The sequence below is a fragment of the Polyodon spathula genome, chromosome 1, assembly GCF_017654505.1.
Source record: "Polyodon spathula isolate WHYD16114869_AA chromosome 1, ASM1765450v1, whole genome shotgun sequence".
Taxonomy (NCBI): Eukaryota; Metazoa; Chordata; class Actinopteri; order Acipenseriformes; family Polyodontidae; genus Polyodon; species Polyodon spathula.
In genome coordinates this window covers 451,514-472,356 of record NC_054534.1, presented here as the reverse complement: position 1 = coordinate 472,356, position 20,843 = coordinate 451,514, and the positions used below count along the sequence as shown (strand labels likewise).

The window sequence follows — 20,843 nt, the reverse complement described above, 5'->3', positions numbered from 1 at the left end:
GAACAGGGTAATTGTGCAAGTGGAGATCAAGGATCCAGTCTATCTTGAGGATGATACATCTGCAGGCTACTCTGTGAATATCTTAGTTCTCAGTGAAATCTGTCTGGGATTTCCCTCACACACCTGTCACAGCCAGTCATTTCTGATTTGTGCCTTTACAAGGGACCATTTCATTATCCATGAACCACACTGCCTCCCAATCTCTCAGCTCTAACCACTACACCACTCTGATCCAATCCCTCTGCTCTAACCACAAGACACACTGCCTCCCTCCCAGTCCCTCAGCTCTAACCACTACACCACTCTGATCCAATCACTCAGCTCTAACCACAAGACACACTGCCTCCCTCCCAATCTCTCAGCTCTAACCATCAGACATACTGCCTCCCTCCCAGTCCCTCAGCTCTAACCACTACACCACTCTGATCCAATCCCTCTGCTCTAACCACAAGACACACTGCCTCCCTCCCAATCCCTCAGCTCTAACCACCAGACCACTGCCTCCCTCCCAGTCCCTCAGCTCTAACCACCAGACACACTGCCTCCCTCCCAGTCCCTCAGCTCTAACCACCAGACACACTGCCTCCCTCCCAGTCCCTCAGCTCTAACCACCACACCACACTGCCTCCCTCCCAGTCCCTCAGCTCTAACCACTAGACCACACTGCCTCCCTCCCAGTCCCTCAGCTCTAACCACTAGACCACACTCCCTCCCAGTCCCTCAGCTCTAACCACTAGACCACACTGCCTCCCTCCCAGTCCCTCAGCTCTAACCACCAGACACACTGCCTCCCTCCCAATCTCTCAGCTCTAACCACCAGACACACTGCCTCCCTCCCAATCTCTCAGCTCTAACCACTACACCACTCTGATCCAATCCCTCTGCTCTAACCAACACACTGCCTCCCTCCCAATCCCTCGGCTCTAACCACTACACCACTCTGATCCAATCACTCAGCTCTAACCACCAGACACACTGCCTCCCTCCCAATCTCTCAGCTCTAACCACTACACCACTCTGATCCCTCCCATCTCAGCTCTAACCACAAGACACACTGCCTCCCTCCCAATCTCTCAGCTCTAACCACCAGACACACTGCCTCCCTCCCAATCCCTCAGCTCTAACCACCAGACCACACTGCCTCCCAGTCCCTCAGCTCTAACCACCAGACACACTGCCTCCCTCCCAGTCCCTCAGCTCTAACCACCAGACACACTGCCTCCCTCCCAGTCCCTCCGCTCTAACCACCAGACACACTGCCTCCCTCCCAGTCCCTCAGCTCTAACCACTAGACCACACTGCCTCCCTCCCAGTCCCTCTGCTCTAACCACCAGACACACTGCCTCCCTCCCAGTCTCTCAGCTCTAACCACCAGACACACTGCCTCCCTCCCAGTCCCTCAGCTCTAACCACCAGACACACTGCCTCCCTCCCAGTCCCTCAGCTCTAACCACTACACCACTCTGATCCAATCCCTCTGCTCTAACTGCCTCCCAATCCCTCTGCTCTAACCACTAGACCTCGCTGCCTCCTAGTCTCTCAGCTCTAACCCTCTGCTAAATCAAGTACAATAAACAAACACACACACACACATTCCATTCAACAAGTGTTCAATAAGACACTTCAAGACTTTATTTGGTTGACAAAATAAGACATTTGACAGATAAATACACTGATCCATTATCAGCACTTACATTGATGGCTTATCAGAAGCAGCAACACATTTTTTTTTGTTTCAAGCAGAAGTCAGGCTCCAGTTTAACTGGCCTTAAAGCTTCTGTGGGGAAACGACCGATTCCACAGCAGATCGAGCCATTCCGGGCTTCAGTTTCTAAATCAGACACTGCTTAAATTTGGGAACTCCTCTGTTTAAGACTCATAGTAAAACCTGTTATGGCTCAAACTGCAATTCAACCGGAGTTGCATTGCTCCCCCTGTGCAGCAGCAAGATGATTAAAAGGAGTGCTGTCTGAAGGAATAAGAACCCCTCTCTCAGTGCAGGTTCTTTCCAGTTGAAATGTACTGCCACTTTCTTGAAGTCCCTCAAACCTGAGGGCTATTAGTGCTCCCTGCTGATAGTGAACAGTGGGACAGCTTAAGGCTGCCCCAATGCTGCTGCTACGAAAATACAAGCCAAGGAGCTCCATGCAACACTTAACAAAAAACTAGGACATGGGGAGGGGAATGACATAAAAAAAAACGTTATGTTGCGATCACAAGACAAGTATAACAGTTCCTGAGATAATTTGTCTAGTGATCTCAACAAATGTTTCTTGTTCTTATTTTCAGATTATACTGAGATTGTAAATGAATATAGAATCTGGTAGAGAGTGGGCTGCAGTAGTAAGGTGCAGGAGGTCACGTTCAGCAGCCCAGGTTGCCGATGACGGCACGTGTGAACTCATCACAGGAAGCATAGCCCCCCAGATCTCCGGTCCGGACCTGCCACACACACACACGGGAAGAGAGAGGAACAAGCACATCTCCGTCAGCAAGGTACAGAACTGACATTTATTTTCACAGCAAGTGAAAAACAACCATATTCACCCCAAGAACAGGTCGAAAACCAAATCATTCACTGTGGTCCTGTGTACGAAACGGTACACATCGTCCATACAAGTGACATACAAGTTCATGTAGTAACCATACAGGTGATGCACAAGTTCATGCAGTAACCAGTGAACTGATTGATCCACTAAAGTATAAATCCACTTGCCCTTTTTCTAGTACTGAGGCTGTATTTCAGTAACTGGATTCAGATTCCCCTAGTGGAGAGCTGCACTGCCTGCAGATTCAGAGTCTCTGGTCACACACTAACAGTTAACCAGATCTATGTAAAAATGCAAGCAGGACATACCTACATATAGACGGCTAGTCACTTCCACATACACCTATACACTGACAGTATCTTCTTACCCAGTTAATCGATCTGGGTTTAGTAAAATTGCACAATGGTGGATGTAGTACATGAGTTTCCCTAAGCGATCCCGTAGCTGGATAACAACACTCCACAGCGCAGAGCGGCAGGAGGAGGCCCGTCACATCATGTCATTGAAGAAGCACCACAGCAAGTTGTTTTGCTTCCCTTTACAGTCAATGTGCTCTATTGTTTGTGTTCATTACAGGTCTTCTCTTGGATTTCCACCTCTGAAGTGTGCTGCTATTGAGATGCTGAACAACGTGTTCTTTCTGGATTTCTTTTTGGTTCTTTAATGTGGTTTATACTGTGCCTCATACGATGCAAACACTGGGATAAAGAAACCCTTTAAATGTGCTTCTCAGGCAGCAGAGGATCAACCTAACCCAGCCTTCCTGGAGCCCTGGAGGCTGTGAAAGTTAAAACTGTAAACAGAAATCCTAAACGACACAGTGCTTTACTAAACGTTTCGGATCTTACATTCATCTTTTCAAAGGGATGCGTCATTTAAAGCATTTTGATGCATTGCAAAATACTGCAATTGAGTACTTAAACAATGTATGTAAAAATCTGTGTAAAACTAAATAAATTCAGACTACTTTTTCCACTGAAAATGTGCACGATGGTTTAAAACCGTCTGAACACATCCTTACAGCCTTCATTTGAAATCGACACTGCTTATGTAAAATACAGTGCTGACACCCACTGACACTTTAGAATGGGCTCAACACAAACACATCAGACAGGAGAGGCACAGTGAAATGCACTGACACAGCCGCTGGAGAACCAGAGAACGAGACACCAACTGATATGAGCAACAGGAGCATGTGAGTGACCGAGAGCAGCTGGAGTGTATTAATGAATGAGAACCTCAGGAATCAACGCCTACCCGGTGAGCCGGCGCCACACCGGCAATAATTAAATACAGAAATGACCAGCATGGATTTTTCTGATGGCTTCAACTCCGTTTGGCATCTGTTGGCTGTTCCGCACAGACAGCACACACACATAGTTGTGTCACGGTAACCCTTGTTCAGATTATCCAAAACGAATCTCTTCCATTTTCACAAGTCTCTATTTTAATGTTGGACCTGGAGTAGCTGTCCCACTTTTAAACCCTGACGCTTCATTTCCTTGTCCTGTAACGAGGTGCTTCCTCAGTCACAAAGCAGCAAACAAGTGAGGTAATGAAGGGGCGGGGTTTAGAAAGGAGGTGCAACATCACCTTCCTGTCTGGCTAGCACACGCGAGGCTAGAGAAAACAAACACAATCTATTCCTACTTCTCTCTATCTCCATGTCTGGGAAACAGCACCCAAACCCCTTCAGAATAACTGAAAGCCTGACAAACACAGGGGCACGGTTTTACAGGCGGGACATGAAAGAGTTTCTAAAACACAGGGGCTTGGTTTTACAGGCGGGAGATGAAAGCATTTCTAAAACACAGGGGCTTGGTGGGAGATGAAAGCGTTTCTAAAACACACTGGCATGGTTTTACAGGTGGGAGATGAAAGCGTTTCTAAAACACAGGGGCTTGGTTTTACAGGCGGGAGATGTAATGTTCGCATTGCTTTTTTCATTCTATTGCACTCATCAGCTGTGAGGCAGTTGTCGGGGCCGCTGTCATTTTTATAAAACACCCAGAAGCTGCTGTACCAGTCCAGTGATTTCTAATGTACCAATCCAGCCAATCACAAAGCAGGAAACACGAACAGCGTAGCGGCTATCCATTCTTCCAGGAGGCAGTTAAAGGGCCATCGTTTCGGTACGTTTAACATGCCTGTCAAGGGAAAGTGTGCTTGGAAACAAAACTGCAGAGGTACTTACAGGCTTTTGATGCCATGGCAACTACACATGTATTTCTATTTAAAACTGATGTGCTTGTGATGTCAATTACCACAGTTAATGATGTAACGATCTACTGTTCCTTTATTTAAACCTTCAGGCATCGTGGTACTGAGTCTATGTATCTGTTTATTTCTCTTTATTCTTCTATAAAGAATCAAAGAAAGCGAATAGCAGCTCCTGTAATAAATGGAAGCACACTGCGAGTTGCCAGGGAAGCGTGGAGAGCAATGGGAATCCAAGCACTCTTCATCAGCAACGCTGCTCAGGCAGCACCTCGGAACACCTTCCACAGCAAACACTGTGCCACAAAAGGCTGCTAAAAGGAAGCGTCTTACTACTTTACTATTAACACATTCCAATCTATTCAAGGCTGTAAAGGTTAAACAGCAAACGGAATTAGAAAATGGATCAAAGATCTCCCTTAACCTGATTGGTCAATCTCAGGTAAAGGCCCTTGATTATTATCTTTCAAACTATGTTTAATCTCTGCTCCAAATCAATCTGCCAGTAAGTATCTAAATATAGTATAACAGTTATGTAATTTACCTTTTTTCTGCTTGATAAAAGAACATGCCCCCTGAATAGTGTCTTTCAAAGTAGACTAAAGTCTGCTTCCTCACTGTCCTCTTTATTAAAAAATTCAGTATAGCAAATAAATACACAAATAGACAAACGTGTACTCGAACTCTAATTCAAAAATAAAGTTCCAGGTCCTTGTTTTCTTTCAAACGTTTTACATTAAAGAGGTAGATAAAAACCAAACCACAGTTTACAAACCGCGTTCGCTTTTGTGTTCGAGGCACCTGAACTGAAGAACCTCTCCACGGAAGCAGAAGATTGTTTTTTGTATTAAGTTATTATTTAGGATTCTGAAAATACCGGCAATGTGACATCGTCCACCGCTGGTAATTTAAAGCTTTAAAAGACACAGCCACGACCCCGAGATTATCAGTCTAGAAAAAATATAGGTCAAATTCAGAGGAGGTCAATTTTAATATTGTAAAGCACTTTGAAGTAACAATTTAAAGTGAGATATTGAAGCCTGAAGGCTACCAGAGCACACGTGTAATTCTGAGACTGTGTGTGACAGTTTACATGGTAAACGCCAGCAGAAGGGTTAAACAGAGCTTTAGTCTGACAGTTTAAGCACTTGAAAGTCTGGACTGGCAGCTGTGCATCTGAGTGGAAAGCGGTCAGGTTTGAGAGGCGTCAGAAGAGTCAGCACAGGCAGAGGATTCAGCAGGCATGAGCGGAGAGCAGCTCCGGGGGTCCTTAGGGCAGGCGCCGGGGGTGCAGGTTGTCAATAACAGACTTGACGAAATCGCTGGTGGTGCCGTAACCGCCCAGGTCTCGGGTTTTCACCTGGTACACATGCAAGGAGGGGAGAGGAAATGAGCAAGACTCAAAACAGAGAAGAAAAAAGTAACTAAAAACGAGAGCCAGTCTCACACTCGCAGGAGAGCGATGAGAGGGAGGAGTACAGGGCTTACAGTGATGGGGGTGCACATCTACAGACTGGCCAAGCAAGCAAACTGGCCTGCTAACACACAGACACAGCTCAGCCAACCAGCTAACACACAGACACAGCTCAGCCAACCAGCTAACACACAGACACAGCTCAGCCAACCAGCGAACACACAGACACAACTCAGCCAACCAGCTAACCAGCTAACACACAGACACAGCTCAGCCAGCCAACCAGCACACACACACAGCTCAGCCAACCAGCTAACACACAGACACAGCTCAGCCAACCAGCTAACACACAGACACAGCTCAGCCAACCAGCTAAACACACAGACACAGCTCAGCCAACCAGCTAAACACACAGACACAGCTCCACCAACCAGCTAACACACAGACACAGCTCAACCAACTAAACACAGAGACACAGCTCAGCCAACCAGCTAACACACAGACACAGCTCAGCCAACCAGCTAAACACACAGATACAGCTCAGCCAACCACAGCTCAGCCAACCAGCTAACACACAGACACAGCTCCACCAACCAGCTAACACACAGACACAGCTCAGCCAACCAGCTAACACACAGACACAGCTCAGCCAACCAGCTAAACACACAGACACAGCTCAGCCAACCAGCTAACACACAGACACAGCTCAGCCAACCAGCTAACACACAGACACAGCTCAGCCAACCAGCTAACACACAGACACAGCTCAGCCAACCAGCTAACACACAGACACAGCTCAGCCAACCAGCTAACACACAGACACAGCTCAGCCAACCAGCTAAACACAACACAGCTACCAGCTAAACACAGACACAGCTCAGCCAACCAGCTAACACACAGACACAGCTCAGCCAACCAGCTAACACACAGACACAGCTCAGCCAACCAGCTAACACACAGACACAGCTCAGCCAACACAGCCAACCAGCTAACACACAGAACACACAGACACAGCTCAGCCAACCAGCTAACACACAGACACAGCTCAGCCAACCAGCTAACACACAGACACAGCTCAGCCAACCAGCTAACACACAGACACAGCTCAGCCAACCAGCTAACACACAGACACAGCTCCACCAACCAGCTAACACACAGACACAGCTCAGCCAACCAGCTAACACACAGACACAGCTCAGCCAACCAGCTAAACACACAGACACAGCTCAAGCCAACCACAGCTCAGCCAACCAGCTAACACACAGACACAGCTCAGCCAACCAGCTAAACACACAGATACAGCTCCACCAACCAGCTAACACACAGACACAGCTCAGCCAACCAGCAAACAGACACACAGCCACAGACACAGCTCAGCCAACCAGCTAACACACAGACACAGCTCAGCCAACCACAGCTCAGCCAACCAGCTAACACACAGACACAGCTCAGCCAACCAGCCACACACACACACACAGCTAACACACAGACACAGCTCAGCAGCTAACACACAGACACAGCTCAGCCAACCAGCTAACACACAGACACAGCTCAGCCAACCAGCTAACACACAGACACAGCTCAGCCAACCAGCTAACACACAGACACAGCTCAACCAACCAGCTAAACACACAGATACACCTCAGCCAACCACAGCTCAGCCAACCAGCCAACCACAGCTCAGCCAACCAGCTAAACACACAGACACAGCTCAGCTCACCAGCTAACACACAGACACAGCTCAGCTCAGCCAACCAGCTAACACACAGACACAGCTCAGCCAACCAACAAGGCCATAGATCCAAAGCAAATGAGAAAGCATGGATACCTGCAGAGATGGCAGGTCACTAGCAGTGGTGTCACATGTTTTCTCCTGATTTGAAGAGACTTAGGAAGCGGGGCTTTGGGGAAAGCATTAGCTGATTGTGTTAGAGCAACAATAAAGGTATGTAGCATGTCAGTACCAAGAGAAACAACCCAGCCCTGATCTGGGTCTGACAGAGTGCAGCAGGGAATCTCAGAACACAAACGAGACCATGAGAGCCACAGCTCTGCTCCATTTCAACAAAGACCTTCATTTAAAACTATCTTCACTTGAAAGTTGTGATTGAGCAGGTTAAAGAAAGGGGAACAGAGACAGAAAGAACGAAGCAGCAGAAAGCAACAGCGCGGTTATGTTTGGAGGTAGGTAAAGCTACAGGACTAGGCACTTGTTCTGGTTCCTGCCATTTCCAATGAAGGCTGTGGCCTGAAACCTTTGTTTACTCGACTTGATTTGACAGTTTCTCCTCCAGAGATTTACAGCAGGTTTAGAGCACCCATATCCCACGTTAACACAAGAGTCAGACAGACAAACAGTGAAACAGAGAAGAGTTAGTGTGTGAATCTACTGGGTTTGGAAGGGATACAGGGCATCTGCAGAGAAACAGGAATGCCTCATTGAGACAGCAGTGTTGGACAGCAGCAGCGAATCAAGATGCACGTTTCCATTGGGACTCCATTGAAACACTGAAGCACTAAGATCAGCACGGTGTTCATCCTCTCTGTGGATCACGAAACAGCCATACAGCAAATCAACCCTACAGCCTCCTCCAGCCCCGACCACAACACTCAGGGCAAGCACACTGCATGCCAAGGTACCAGCAGGAACAGAAAACAAACGCTTCCAACTGAAGTCTTTCACAATGTCTTCAACTGAAGACAACGAGAGAAACTTGCAGTTGAAACGTTTGTCACAGAATGTATTCAGTTTCTTTAAAGATCTCTAAAAGAACAGAAAACAACCTTTTCAACGACCCACCTCACACTCATACTGGGGGGGGGGGCAGATTCTGTTTAAGTTCGTTTGAACTACAGACCTAAACACGTTTCAACTCATTAGGAATTACTCAAGTTCAGCTTGTGGGTATATATTGTAGGCTGCAGACTTTGAATTAATATTGAATAAATAGCCTTACACAGCACACACCCTACTATATAAACACTACAGCTGACCTGTATATTTGACACAGGGGAACTGTTTAATGGCTTAAATTCTAAACTATTAACAATGCAAACTCGCACTCTCCAGAGATGGAAACAAGACTACCATTGCATAGCCATTTCATCCATTCCTGGTTTTACTATGAGTTTAATAAGACACACCTGAGCTTGACATCTACACACAAGGCTAATCAAGCTCGTAGTAAAACCTGGCACGGGTAAAACTGCTTTGCAACAGGAGTCTTATTTCCATCCCTGCTCACACTCACACTCAGAGGGTTGTTACCTTGCCCAGTTTGATCACTCTCTTCACTGCCTCAGAGATCAGGTTGGAGTGATAGTCCAGGCTGCAAACAACAAACACGAAGAGATCAGTCCAGGGTGGGGGGGTCTTGGGTGACACGCTTGCTATCTACTACCTGACAATTTGACTATTTTTCATAAAGCAAAAAATATTTGTAATATTTCTTGCATTTTTTTTTAAAGCTTTTTAAATCTTAACTTGAAATCATTTTTTTGTAAGATTGCACCTTTAATAAAGTAAATACTAAACACAAAGACACTTCGAAATTCGAAAAACTATCACATACATTTTCATGGTATTGCTTAAAAATGTCATTCAATAATATAATAAAATACAAATGTATCCCTTTTAAACCACTTTAAAAACACATTTACTAAAACAGCTGTCCTTCAACGGGTATTTTAAAAGTTCAATTGAATTTAAAATAAATGTTATTATTTTGGGGACTATCAAACAGAACCTTGTCAACAGAATTCATATGCTTGTCCAGAAAATAACATTATAAACCAATCTTCAATCATTTTTAAAGCTGTGTACTTCAAGACTAAGGTTAGACTAATTTTCATTCTAAAAGGTTTATTTGTGTTTTTGGAACCATACTGAAGTTGTTAATGTGTTGGCATCCTCCGGCCAGCAGGAGGCGACTCACTTGAGGTGGTGCAGCATGTTTGCGGAGCTGAGCAGCATGGCAGTGGGGTTGGCGATGTTCCGGCCCACTGCCTGAGCGAAGGGGTGCCGAGCGCCCTGAAACGAGACAGGAGGAGGAGGAGGATGATGATGATAATATAATGACAAGCACGTCAGTAACACACACCCCCTGCCACTGCTGGACATTCACATGAGAGGAAACCACAACTTATATCAGCACTATGTACAGAATAAGAATTAGCAATGAAATGTTTCAATCGCAATTTGATCAGCAGTTCTCCAGATAGATGCAATAGTGCTGCACAGACCGACTATTCGGACCAAGCTCTCCTCAGTGAAGGGTCGCTGGTGTTGATCCAAGCAGCTGTTTGTTCACTTGTTTCTCCCGAGTTGGTAAATTAGCCCAATCAACACCAATGACCCTCACCCGATTTCTGTGGAGCGCTCAATCCCAATGATCGGTTTGCGCAGCACTAAGCGTCGTGTGAAAACCTCCACTGTACCCCCTTCACAGGGGCTCACCCCCAGCGGGGGACGACACTCACGCCACACCAGGTCCTCTGCCGTTTCCACAGGCTGCAAACCGTTAAAGGGTTAAGTGAAAATAAAAATCTAAGCAGCGTGGTATTTTTCTGAAAGTTTAACTGAAAATATCCTGCTTTTATGTGGATACTGCATTTATTTAATAATAAAATAACTGTTAAATTAACTATTGTTAACAACCAGCATTGAAAACTGTGTGTAAAAAACGATTACAATTTGAAATAAATACAAAACTACTTAGAATAAAGATGAATGTAACTGCTATATCAAGTGTGCTTCATTGAAAGCGTGTCTGATAGTTTAAACGGTGAACAAATGACCGTCACTGACCGTCTCGAAGACAGCGTACTCCGCGCTGTAGCTCTCTCCAGGCACCACCCCAGCGCCCCCCACCAGACCAGCCGCCAGGTTGTCAATGATGTTCCCATACAGGTTGGGCATCACCAGCACGTCAAACTGGTACGGGTCCTGCACCAGCTGTGGAGAGACAGAGAGTGAGCAGTTAGGCTACAGTTCCTTATTGCAGCATCTCTAACACAACACTCACAGCTCCACAGTACGACACGCGCTGTGACATGCAGCTTGCGATCTGACATGCCTCATGAGATGATTGTTCCGATTGGCTACTTGTGTGATGCATAGTAAGTTCAAATGGTCATTTAATAAGGGAGCATTTTGCTTAAAGATTAAATGACAGAGAGAGTACAGTACACTCTCGCTACAACGCCCTTCATTATAACGAACCTGGCTGCTGGACTCCAAATAACAAAAACAACAAAAGATAATATAATGTATGAGAAGTCTATGAAGTGCAGGAGCGCTTGGAGGAGGAGGGGCTGTGTTTCACAGCAGTTGAACAGCCTATGGGCGACAGACACAGACCACAGGAGCTGCTGGCGATTGGGGCTGGGGCTAAAAACCAGCGAGAGGGGGAGTGTTTTTTGTTGTTGTGAAGCAGACAGAAAAGCAAGTATGCAGAAGAATAGTTCCACCCTGAGATTCCTTTAAAAATGAATTAAGCAGCGTAGGTCGTGGCCCCCAGCGACCTGTTAATTGGCAGATTGTCTTTGTGTAATAAGATCGAGTTTGGCCCTGAATCGTCTGAAGACTCATTCTTATAGCGTTAAGGATTTTTGTTTGTCTGTTGATTTGGAATAAAAATTCAGTTTGGGATTCTTTCATGTTGGATTAAGATTTGCTGCACTTTGAACTGACTTGGAATAAAAATTCAGCTTTAATTCGGGATTTGTGCTTTTTTTGTACTGCGTTTTCTTTTTTTTATTATTTAGTAGTTGCTAATGATTTTTACCCCAGTTTTTCTACCCAAGTTGGAATTGCCGACTGTCGTCATTAATCCTGGTTCACCGCTGCAACCCCCTGGGACACGGAGTCTGAAACACGCGTCCTCTGTAACGTGTTCCTGCCAAGCCATCATTTTTCACACTGTGGATCCACCAGACCCATAGTGCCGGAGGACAACACAGATCTGCAGACAAGCAGGGGTCACTGGTGCGCTGTGAACCGTGGACTGCCACGAGAGGGCACTGTGCTGATTGAACACAGCCCAGATCACCCAACTGCCAAGAGAACACAGCCCAGGACCCCTTTCACCACCCTCACTCTCACACTCTGGTGGCAGGTCTGGGCTACCGCTGAACACAGCAACACCCTAGATAATTCTGGGGTGCCTACAGCTTTTAAAACAGCATCACACTTGACACCAATACAATATATAAAGTGGAAAGAGTACCTGCATGCAGCAGTTGTCGATGATGATGGTCTCAAACTTGATTTTTGGGTACAGTTCACCCACCTCCTGGCAGCTCTGCAGGAACAGACCATCTGCTAGCTTCCTATGAGAGAGAGAGAGAGAGAGTGAGATAGGGAGTGAGTGAGAGAAAGAAAGGAGAGAGAGAGTGAGTGAGAGAGATAAAGCAAGAGAGAGAGCAGTCAGGAGGGGAGGAATGACATACAGAGTTGCAGTCTCATCATAATGGAGCGGAGGAGCAGGGGTAGGAGCTGTGCTGCTAGAGGAAAAGGTGATGGCTTTACTTTCTCACTAGATGCATTCAACTCTCAATACTTGGTAAGTGGATTTTGAATAAATGTACTCATTTTTCAACAGGATGAATCTGTATTCTACCACAGTGCTACATTTCTACAGTGCTATTCACTGACTCGTGAGCTGGGTTCCTTCACGGTTCCGCCACGTTGACATTTAATTGCACTAGATTACTAGATTAGATTGTGCAAGGGCCCTTCAATATTCCAGGAATGGAAATAAGACTCCTATTGCAAAGCAACTTCACCCACTGTAGGTTTTAAAATAAGCTGGATTAGTTACAGTGTAGCGAGAACAAGCTCAGGTGTGTCTTACTAAACTATTAAAACCAGGAATGGATCAAGATGCTCTGCAGTCGTGTGTCCATCCCTGTATTCACGGTTTTAAATATTTCATGATGCAAGTCCAATGCATCATTTTGCTCTGGTAAACTATGTTTACTTTATTAACAGGGCTGTACTCAACATCAGTTGCTAATTAGGATCTTAGTGCAAGTCAATTGAGCGTCTCAGTCCCACTCTAGCTGACTGACGGACAGACAGCCAGACAGAGCTGCCCTGCACTCACATGATGTTGGCCTTGTGCACGGCGGTGACCTTTGACCGCCCATTCTTTGTGGCGTAGTCGAAGGCGAACTTGGCGATGCGCCGGGACTTCACTCGAGTGATGATCTTGAGACACTCGACCACGCCCGTCACACTCTGCAGAGAGAGAGAGAGGGAAACTTCAGCCGCGAGCAGCTTTTAACACAGTTATAGAAGTGTACTGTAGCGGAAGCAATAACGCCAAGTAATAATGCAGGGATGGAAACAAGACTCCTATTGCATAGCAGTTTCACCATGAACTTGATTAGCCACAGTGCATAGGTAACAACATCCAGGCATTGTAAAGAGCAGAGAGGTATGGCAAAGGATATTAAAAAACCCGGAACACAGTTTCTCGGACAGCACGGTAAACTTTGTAAGGGTAAGCGTGTTACATTTGAATTACAGCTCTTGTTAGCATGTCAGGGGGTACAGAAGGCGGTACCTCGTGCTCCAAAGAGCTGTACTCTCCCTCAGTCTGCTCCCGAATGATCACCAGGTCCAGGTTGTTGTGCCGAGTTTTATACCCGGGAAGACTGTTCACACGAACCACATTGGCAAACAGGTCCAGCTTCCGTCTGGCAAACAAACAGGAGACAAAAACAAACACAGCTCGGTACTACAGAGGGCATGCAGGCAAGCCAGCCAGCTTACCCTCCATCAGGACAGCTTGCAGGGGGCTGCAATTTATAAACACCTGCACTCACTCATTACTGAGTCACAGCACAGGGATGGAAATAAGACTCCCACTGCATAGCAGGTTGACACACTCCTGGTTTTACTAGGAGTTTAATAAGACACACCCAAGCTTGTTTTGGGAGTACTTCCAAAGTGTGTAAGATTTGAGGATCACTTGAAACAGTATTTCCTTTGTGGTAACTTAATGCAAAACCAGTCATGGAAATGGTGACTTCAGAACTTTTTCATGTTTTTTTTATGGTAAAATGAAGAACCCCTTCAGAATGGAATAAACCCCCCACAGAACTCAGATCCACTGTGTCACTTCCTCAAGTTTAGATGCTATTGCTTGATCATGTGAAGCAGTCGTGTGATTGCACGTGACGTGATGTATATACAATAACAGACGGATTGCGTAACTGTGTGCTTGCATGTAGCTGTAACTCGCTCCTGCCTTCCCCCTGGGATGCCTTTGTAAACAAGCTGATTGTAGATCACATGGTTTTCCAGCACTGCTACATTTAGGGTGCCACTGATTATTCTGTAAGCAAGGGAAGCGACTGTGGTAAAAGCAGAGCCCCACTTGGTCTGCATTTCTTAACCGGTCCCATTAGTCTCAGTTGTGTGCAAGTGTGTGAGTCTTACCTCAGTTTCATCTCATATGATGCCAGCTCTCCCTTGTACTCCATGGGGGTGTGGATCTTTCCTGCAGTAAAATACCAAAGCCGGCTTAAAATCCCACACTGCTTACAGAAGAGATACAAGCCTGTGTCTAGAGGCTTTTCCACAAAGCGTCTCTTACTCAGAACACAACTGCTGCCATGCTAATTGACATCATTTTAAAGTAGCTAATGTTACAGGACTATAAAACTTGTACATGGTCCACAGTGCGTCTCTCTCTCTCTCTCTTTCTCTTTCTCTCTCTCTCTCTTACCTTTGATGGCTACCCGGTTGCTTCTCATGGAGTTGAGGACCTGCTCCAGCTTCTCCTCTGATGCCGTGTTCTGAACCTCACTGAGGTGAAACTCCTCAAAAACCACGGGGACATCGCCTGCCTGAGAGAGAGAGCGAGAGAGAGACAGAGAGCGAATATAAATTTGTGAGAGGAAAAATCAAAGATAGGGGGGAGAAAGGGAAAGAAATTAAAATTGATGAACAAGAGGAGGCGATTTGAGGTCTGTCCAGGTTTCTGTGACGCACTTGAAGTATCCCTGTGATTCAGCATCAGCAACGTGGTAACTCATTCTACACCCTAAGCCCTCTCTGTGTGAAGCAACTCCTAACCTCTGCCTCTTAATTTCCGATTTCCAGTCTGTCTCCGAGGGGTCCAGGTTTCTGCGACGCACTTAAAGCATTGTTTAGGGTTAGCTTTGTTGAAGAGCAGAGTAGAGCCCTTTAAGCACATCTTGTCTGACTCATTTCAAACAAGTGGGGTTTCTTTTGCACATTTTCTACATTCACTTTGGCAATGCTGGTATGACTTGTCATGTCAATAAAGACTATTTGAATTTGTATTTGTTAACTTTGTCCAGTTATTGTAAGATTTTAAAGACTTCAGTCAAGCCCCGCCCACCCCTGTAATTGCACTTTGCTGGAGAGATAGGGGGAGAACGCAGGGACGCTACCTTGAAGACCTCCTTGACGGCAGTCATGAGCTCAGGTCCCACTCCATCCCCAGGGACCATCGTTACCTTGAACTGCACATCCGCCCGCACAGGGTCACCCTGCACAAAGGAGGAGGAGAGGAGGAAGGTTAGTCTTCTTCACGGATACCTTGCCCTGTCCCTTGTTCCCAGTGTTCAGCTCCCACCTCACTCCTCACCTGGCTGCCTGTAGGGTGCTGGAGGCAGGGTGTGGTCCCGAGAGCTCTGGAGCTGATCAGTCCCCATGGAGCAATGAACCCCTAAAAGAGAGAGAGGGAGAGACAGAGTTAGTGGCATCCAGCTCTATCTTCTGTACAAGCACAGAATGGAGGTGTTGAACCCCTAAAAGAGAGAGGGAGCGATACAGAGTCAGTGGCATCCAGCTCTATCTTCTGTACAAGCACAGAATGGAGATGTGTGGTTTCATTATTTTGTATTTATTTTTTTGCTCAGTGAAGAGTTGTGCAATGATGAAAGTCTGCTAGAGTCCAAATATAAAACTAACCGTTTATGCTATAAAAAAGATCTGCAGAGAAAGGTCAGTCCCGTACACTGCACAGGTGGTTATGAAGATGGTGATTACTAGTCGTAATATTACATAAAGATGAAATCAAATGGAAACGTCAGAGCAACCGAACACAAGAAGCACACACGCGCTGAATGGTTACTATAGTAAACACACACTGTGTGTGTTTGTCAGATAGATAGATAGATAGATAGATAGACAGATATCCTGCATCAACATCCAACAACCTTCACTTAAATGGTATGGTCTCGTATTGCAATCACACACAACGTTAGCTAATCCCTGCTGGAAAATTGTAAAGGCTGCGCTATTTCGTGAGCCGAATAAAACCACGGAGTAGAACGCACGCCCCGTGTTATTCCCACATGTATCTGGGTTTGAATCAGACCTTGGACACGGCAGAAAGCGCTCCTCTCACCGCTGCAGACATCATACACGATCATCAAAGTGACCCTGCCGCGGCAATGACACCACAAACTGCTACTGCACCACGCTCATCTGCTTCCGGGGCAATGAGGCTTTTTATTCGCTTACAGGCATTGCCACTTACGGGTGGTTGGCGGAAGAAGTTGTACATGCCAGGTGGTAAAGCAGTACCTATTAGTTCTGTTTTGGAAAAAAATAAAACAAAGTGAAATCAAATCAAATTTAAAAAAAAAAAAAATAGTTATGTTTTGGTGTAAATTAATTTGCAGTCTTTTATTGTCCTGATTGCTATAATGTTATATGGTGACTTTTATTGTTGTTGTAATAAATATATCTCAGAAATGTTGTCGACCACCAATCATCAGTTACTATCGTTAAATGACGTGTCTGTGTTATTTAATATTTCATCAGATCCCAACGCAAGTAGTAGTATTGCTGCACAATAGGTTTTGTATTGCCCAGGCGGTGCAGTATTTCTTTTAAGTAAGTTTTAAGTGTGTAGTAATGTGAATGCTTATGTATATAATGCAGTGCAAGTTATGCCACTAGAGGTCAGTAGCGCCCTACATACGTACCCTCTGCCTAGGATACCGGGGGGGTCGAGGAGGGGGCTTAGAAAACACTAACGCGTAGGTTTCAACAGAGATTGTTCTAGTAAAGACACTGATTAAAGTTATACTCATGCATCTTGGATCTCGGGTTATTACATATGGCGACGAGGAAATCGGGCAACTTGTCTTAGGTCGTTGAAACCGAGACAACGAAGGAGAAGAGACAAGTGTAGCTGCATAGCTTCGGCCCAGCCTGCTAACGATAGCGGGAGCGCTCACAGGCAACGCAACGTGGCTGCCACTGCAGGAACCACCGCGCCGTTTCATAGTCAACCACAGACATGGGAGGAATATCGCGAAGTGCTGTCGCATTTTTTTGAAGCAAATGAGGTTGACAACGGCAATAAAAAAAGGGCGATTCTCTTAAGTTCGGTGGGAAGCCAAACATAGAGTCTGATGAGAAATTTGTTAAGCCCAAATAAGCCAGGGGACAAATCGTTTGACGATTTAGTTGAACTGTTGAAAACGCACTACAACCCAAAGCCCAGCGAAATAGTTAAACGCTTTAAATTTAACTCGAGAAACAAACAGGCGAATGAGAGTGTGACTGAATATGTGGCAGTGCTAGGACAACTGGCTCAACATTGCAACTATGGAGACAGGCTAGTCTGTGGTATAGACGATGATCGTATTCAGCGCAGGCTGTTAGCAGAAACCGAGTTAACATTTGAAAAAGCACTGAAGCTTGCTCAGGCATTGGAGACAGCGATCAAAGATGTTCAGGATTTACAAGAGCAAAGCAAAGGAAGCAGTGGTGCTAACTGGAAACACGCTAGCCAGGCTACAATGCAAAAGCTAAAAATGTGGAGGGAACCACGAACTGGCAGAACTATGAGGGCATGATAGATGCGGTGGTGAGCACATGGCGAAGGACTGTTGTGTGGACAGGTAAAGATTCCATACTGTCTAGGGTGAGAGTACGTTTTAAGGGGGTGGCCACAGCAGGGGAAAGGAACAGATTTTACACCTTATTCTGCTAGGAAGACAGAATTGAGTGTGCAAGATGGTTGTGTCTTGTGGGGGGCACGTGTCATCATCCCACAGCGAGGATGACAGGCTGTGTTGGAACAGCTGCATCAGTGCCATCCAGGGGTTTCGCGCATGAAGGCTCTGGCCAGAAGTTATTTCTGGTGGCCCAAACTAGATGAGGAGATAGAGACACGGGTAAAGGCACGTAGCAAGTGTCAGGAAAACCGGAAAGCACCAGCCACAGCCCCGCTACATCCGTGGGAGTGGCCAGACAGACCCTGGAAGCGATTAGACCTAGATTATGCAGGACCATTTATGGGGCAGATGTTTTTGATACTCATAGATGCTCATTCCAAATGGATGGATGTTTACCCGGTAACTTCAACATCAGCTGTTACAATTGACTGTTTGCGAAAAAGTTTTAGCAATCAGGGATTACCAGAAATGGTAGTTTCTGATAACGGCACCTGTTTTGTCAGCTCAGAGTTCAAGGAATTCATGAAAAAAATAAGAACATGAGAAAGTTTACAAACGAGAGGAGGCCATTCGGCCCATCTTGCTCGTTCGGTTGGTAGTAGCTTATTGATCCCAGAATCTCATCAAGCAGCTTCTTGAAGGATCCCAGGGTGTCAGCTTCAACAACATTACTGGGGAGTTGATTCCAGACCCTCACGATTCTCTGTGTAAAAAAGTGCCTCCTATTTTCTGTTCTGAATGCCCCTTTGTCTAATCTCCATTTGTGACCCCTGGTCCTTGTTTCTTTTTTCATGTCGAAAAAATCCCTTGGGTTGACATTGTCAATAACTTTTAGAATTTTGAATGCTTGAATCAGGTCGCCGTGTAGTCTTCTACAGACTGAACAGATTCAATTCTTTTAGCCTGTCTGCATATGACATGCCTTTTAAGCCAGGAATAATTCTGGTCGCTCTTCTTTGCACTCTTTCTAGAGCAGCAATATCTTTTTTATAGCGAGGTGACCAGAACTGGACACAATATTCAAGATGAGGTCTTACCAATGCATTGTACAGTTTTAACATTACTTCCCTTGATTTAAATTCAACACTTTTCACAATGTATCCGAGCATCTTGTTAGCCTTTTTTATAGCTTCCCCACATTGTCTAGATGAAGACATTTCTGAGTCAACAAAAACTCTTAGGTCTTTTTCATAGATTCCTTCTCCAATTGCAGTATCTCCCATATGATATTTATAATGTACATTTTTATTTCCTGCATGCAGTACCTTACACTTTTCTCTATTAAATGTCATTTGCCATGTGTCTGCCCAGTTCTGAATCTTGTCTAGATCATTTTGAATGACCTTTGCTGCTGCAACAGTGTTTGCCACTCCTCCTACTTTTGTGTCGTCTGCAAATTTAACAAGTTTGCTTACTATACCAGAATCTAAATCATTAATGTAGATTAGGAATAGCAGAGGACCTAATACTGATCCCTGTGGTACACCACTGGTTACCACACTCCATTCTGAGGTTTCTCCTCTAATCAGTACTTTCTGTTTTCTACATGTTAACCGCTCCCTAATCCATGTACATGTGTTTCCTTGAATTCCAACTGCGTTCAGTTTGAGAATTAATCTTTTGTGCGGGACTTTGTCAAAAGCTTTCTGGAAATCTAAATAAACCATGTCATATGCTTTGCAATTATCCATTATCGATGTTGCATCCTCAAAAAAATCAAGCAAGTTAGTTAGACACGATCTCCCTTTCCTAAAACCATGTTGACTGTCTCCCAGGACCCTGTTACCATATAGGTAATTTTCCATTTTGGATCTTATTATAGTTTCCATAAGTTTGCATATAATAGAAGTCAGGCTTACTGGTCTGTAGTTACCTGGTTCAGTTTTGTTTCCCTTTTTGTGGATCAGTATTACGTTTGCAATTTTCCAGTCTGTCGGTACCACCCCTGTGTCAAGAGACTGCTGCATGATCTTGGTTAGCGGTTTGTAAATTACTTCTTTCATTTCTTTGAGTACTATTGGGAGGATCTCATCCGGCCCAGGGGATTTGTTTATTTTAAGAGCTCCTAGTCCCTTTAACACTTCTGCCTCGGTTATGCTAAAGTTATTTAAAACTGGATAGGAACTGGATGACATGTGGGGCATGTTGTCCGTATCTTCCTTTATAAAAACTTGTGAAAAGTAATCATTTAATATATTTGCTATTTTTTTTCTTCATCTACGATTTTGCCATTTGTATCTCTTAGACATTTAACCTCCTCTTTGAATGTTCTCTTGCTGTTGTAATATTGGAAAAACATTTTGGAATTGGTTTTAGCTCCCTTAGCAATGTTCATTTCTATTTCTCTCTTGGCCTTTCTAACTTCCTTTTTGACTTGAGTTTGCAGTTCCGTGTACTCTTTCTGGTCCTTTTTTAATGCTCTGTAAAGTGCCTTTTTCTGCTGAATATTTTTTTTAATTGATGTATAGATTTGTCTACTTTAGGAATGTAATTGTTTTGCGCCTCTAGTACTACATTTTTGAAGAACAACCATCCTTTTTCTGTGGATGTTTTCTCTATTTTACTCCAATCTATTTCTGTTAGTCTCTGTTTCATACCTTCATAGTTTGCTTTTCTAAAATTGTAAACCTTAGCTTTAGTCAGTACTTTTGGGGTTTTAAAAAACTCTTCAAATGAGACGTGTTGTGGTCTGAGTTTGCTAGTCATTCTCT

The 20,843-nt window shown here is 45.0% G+C and overlaps 1 protein-coding gene across 2 annotated transcripts; it reads right to left on the bottom strand.

The window, feature by feature from the left end:
* Positions 1 to 1,609: 1,609 nt before the first annotated feature.
* On the bottom strand, positions 1,610 to 16,646 carry LOC121304240 (isocitrate dehydrogenase [NAD] subunit beta, mitochondrial-like). Of its 2 annotated transcripts, none has more exons than XM_041235379.1 (12): positions 16,539 to 16,646; positions 15,804 to 15,884; positions 15,607 to 15,705; positions 14,916 to 15,036; positions 14,627 to 14,687; positions 13,749 to 13,881; positions 13,287 to 13,420; positions 12,408 to 12,510; positions 10,988 to 11,134; positions 10,116 to 10,210; positions 9,449 to 9,509; positions 1,610 to 2,442 (listed from the first exon to the last, which is right to left on the bottom strand). In XM_041235379.1, exons 1-12 carry the CDS (start codon positions 16,581 to 16,583, stop codon positions 2,365 to 2,367), a joined length of 1,158 nt encoding a protein of 385 aa, XP_041091313.1. In that variant the 5' UTR covers positions 16,584 to 16,646; the 3' UTR covers positions 1,610 to 2,364. The 2 variants fall into 2 exon arrangements, with proteins under 2 accessions (XP_041091313.1, XP_041091235.1); XM_041235301.1 differs by lacking the exon at positions 1,610 to 2,442 and adding an exon at positions 5,739 to 6,126.
* Positions 16,647 to 20,843: the final 4,197 nt, after the last annotated feature.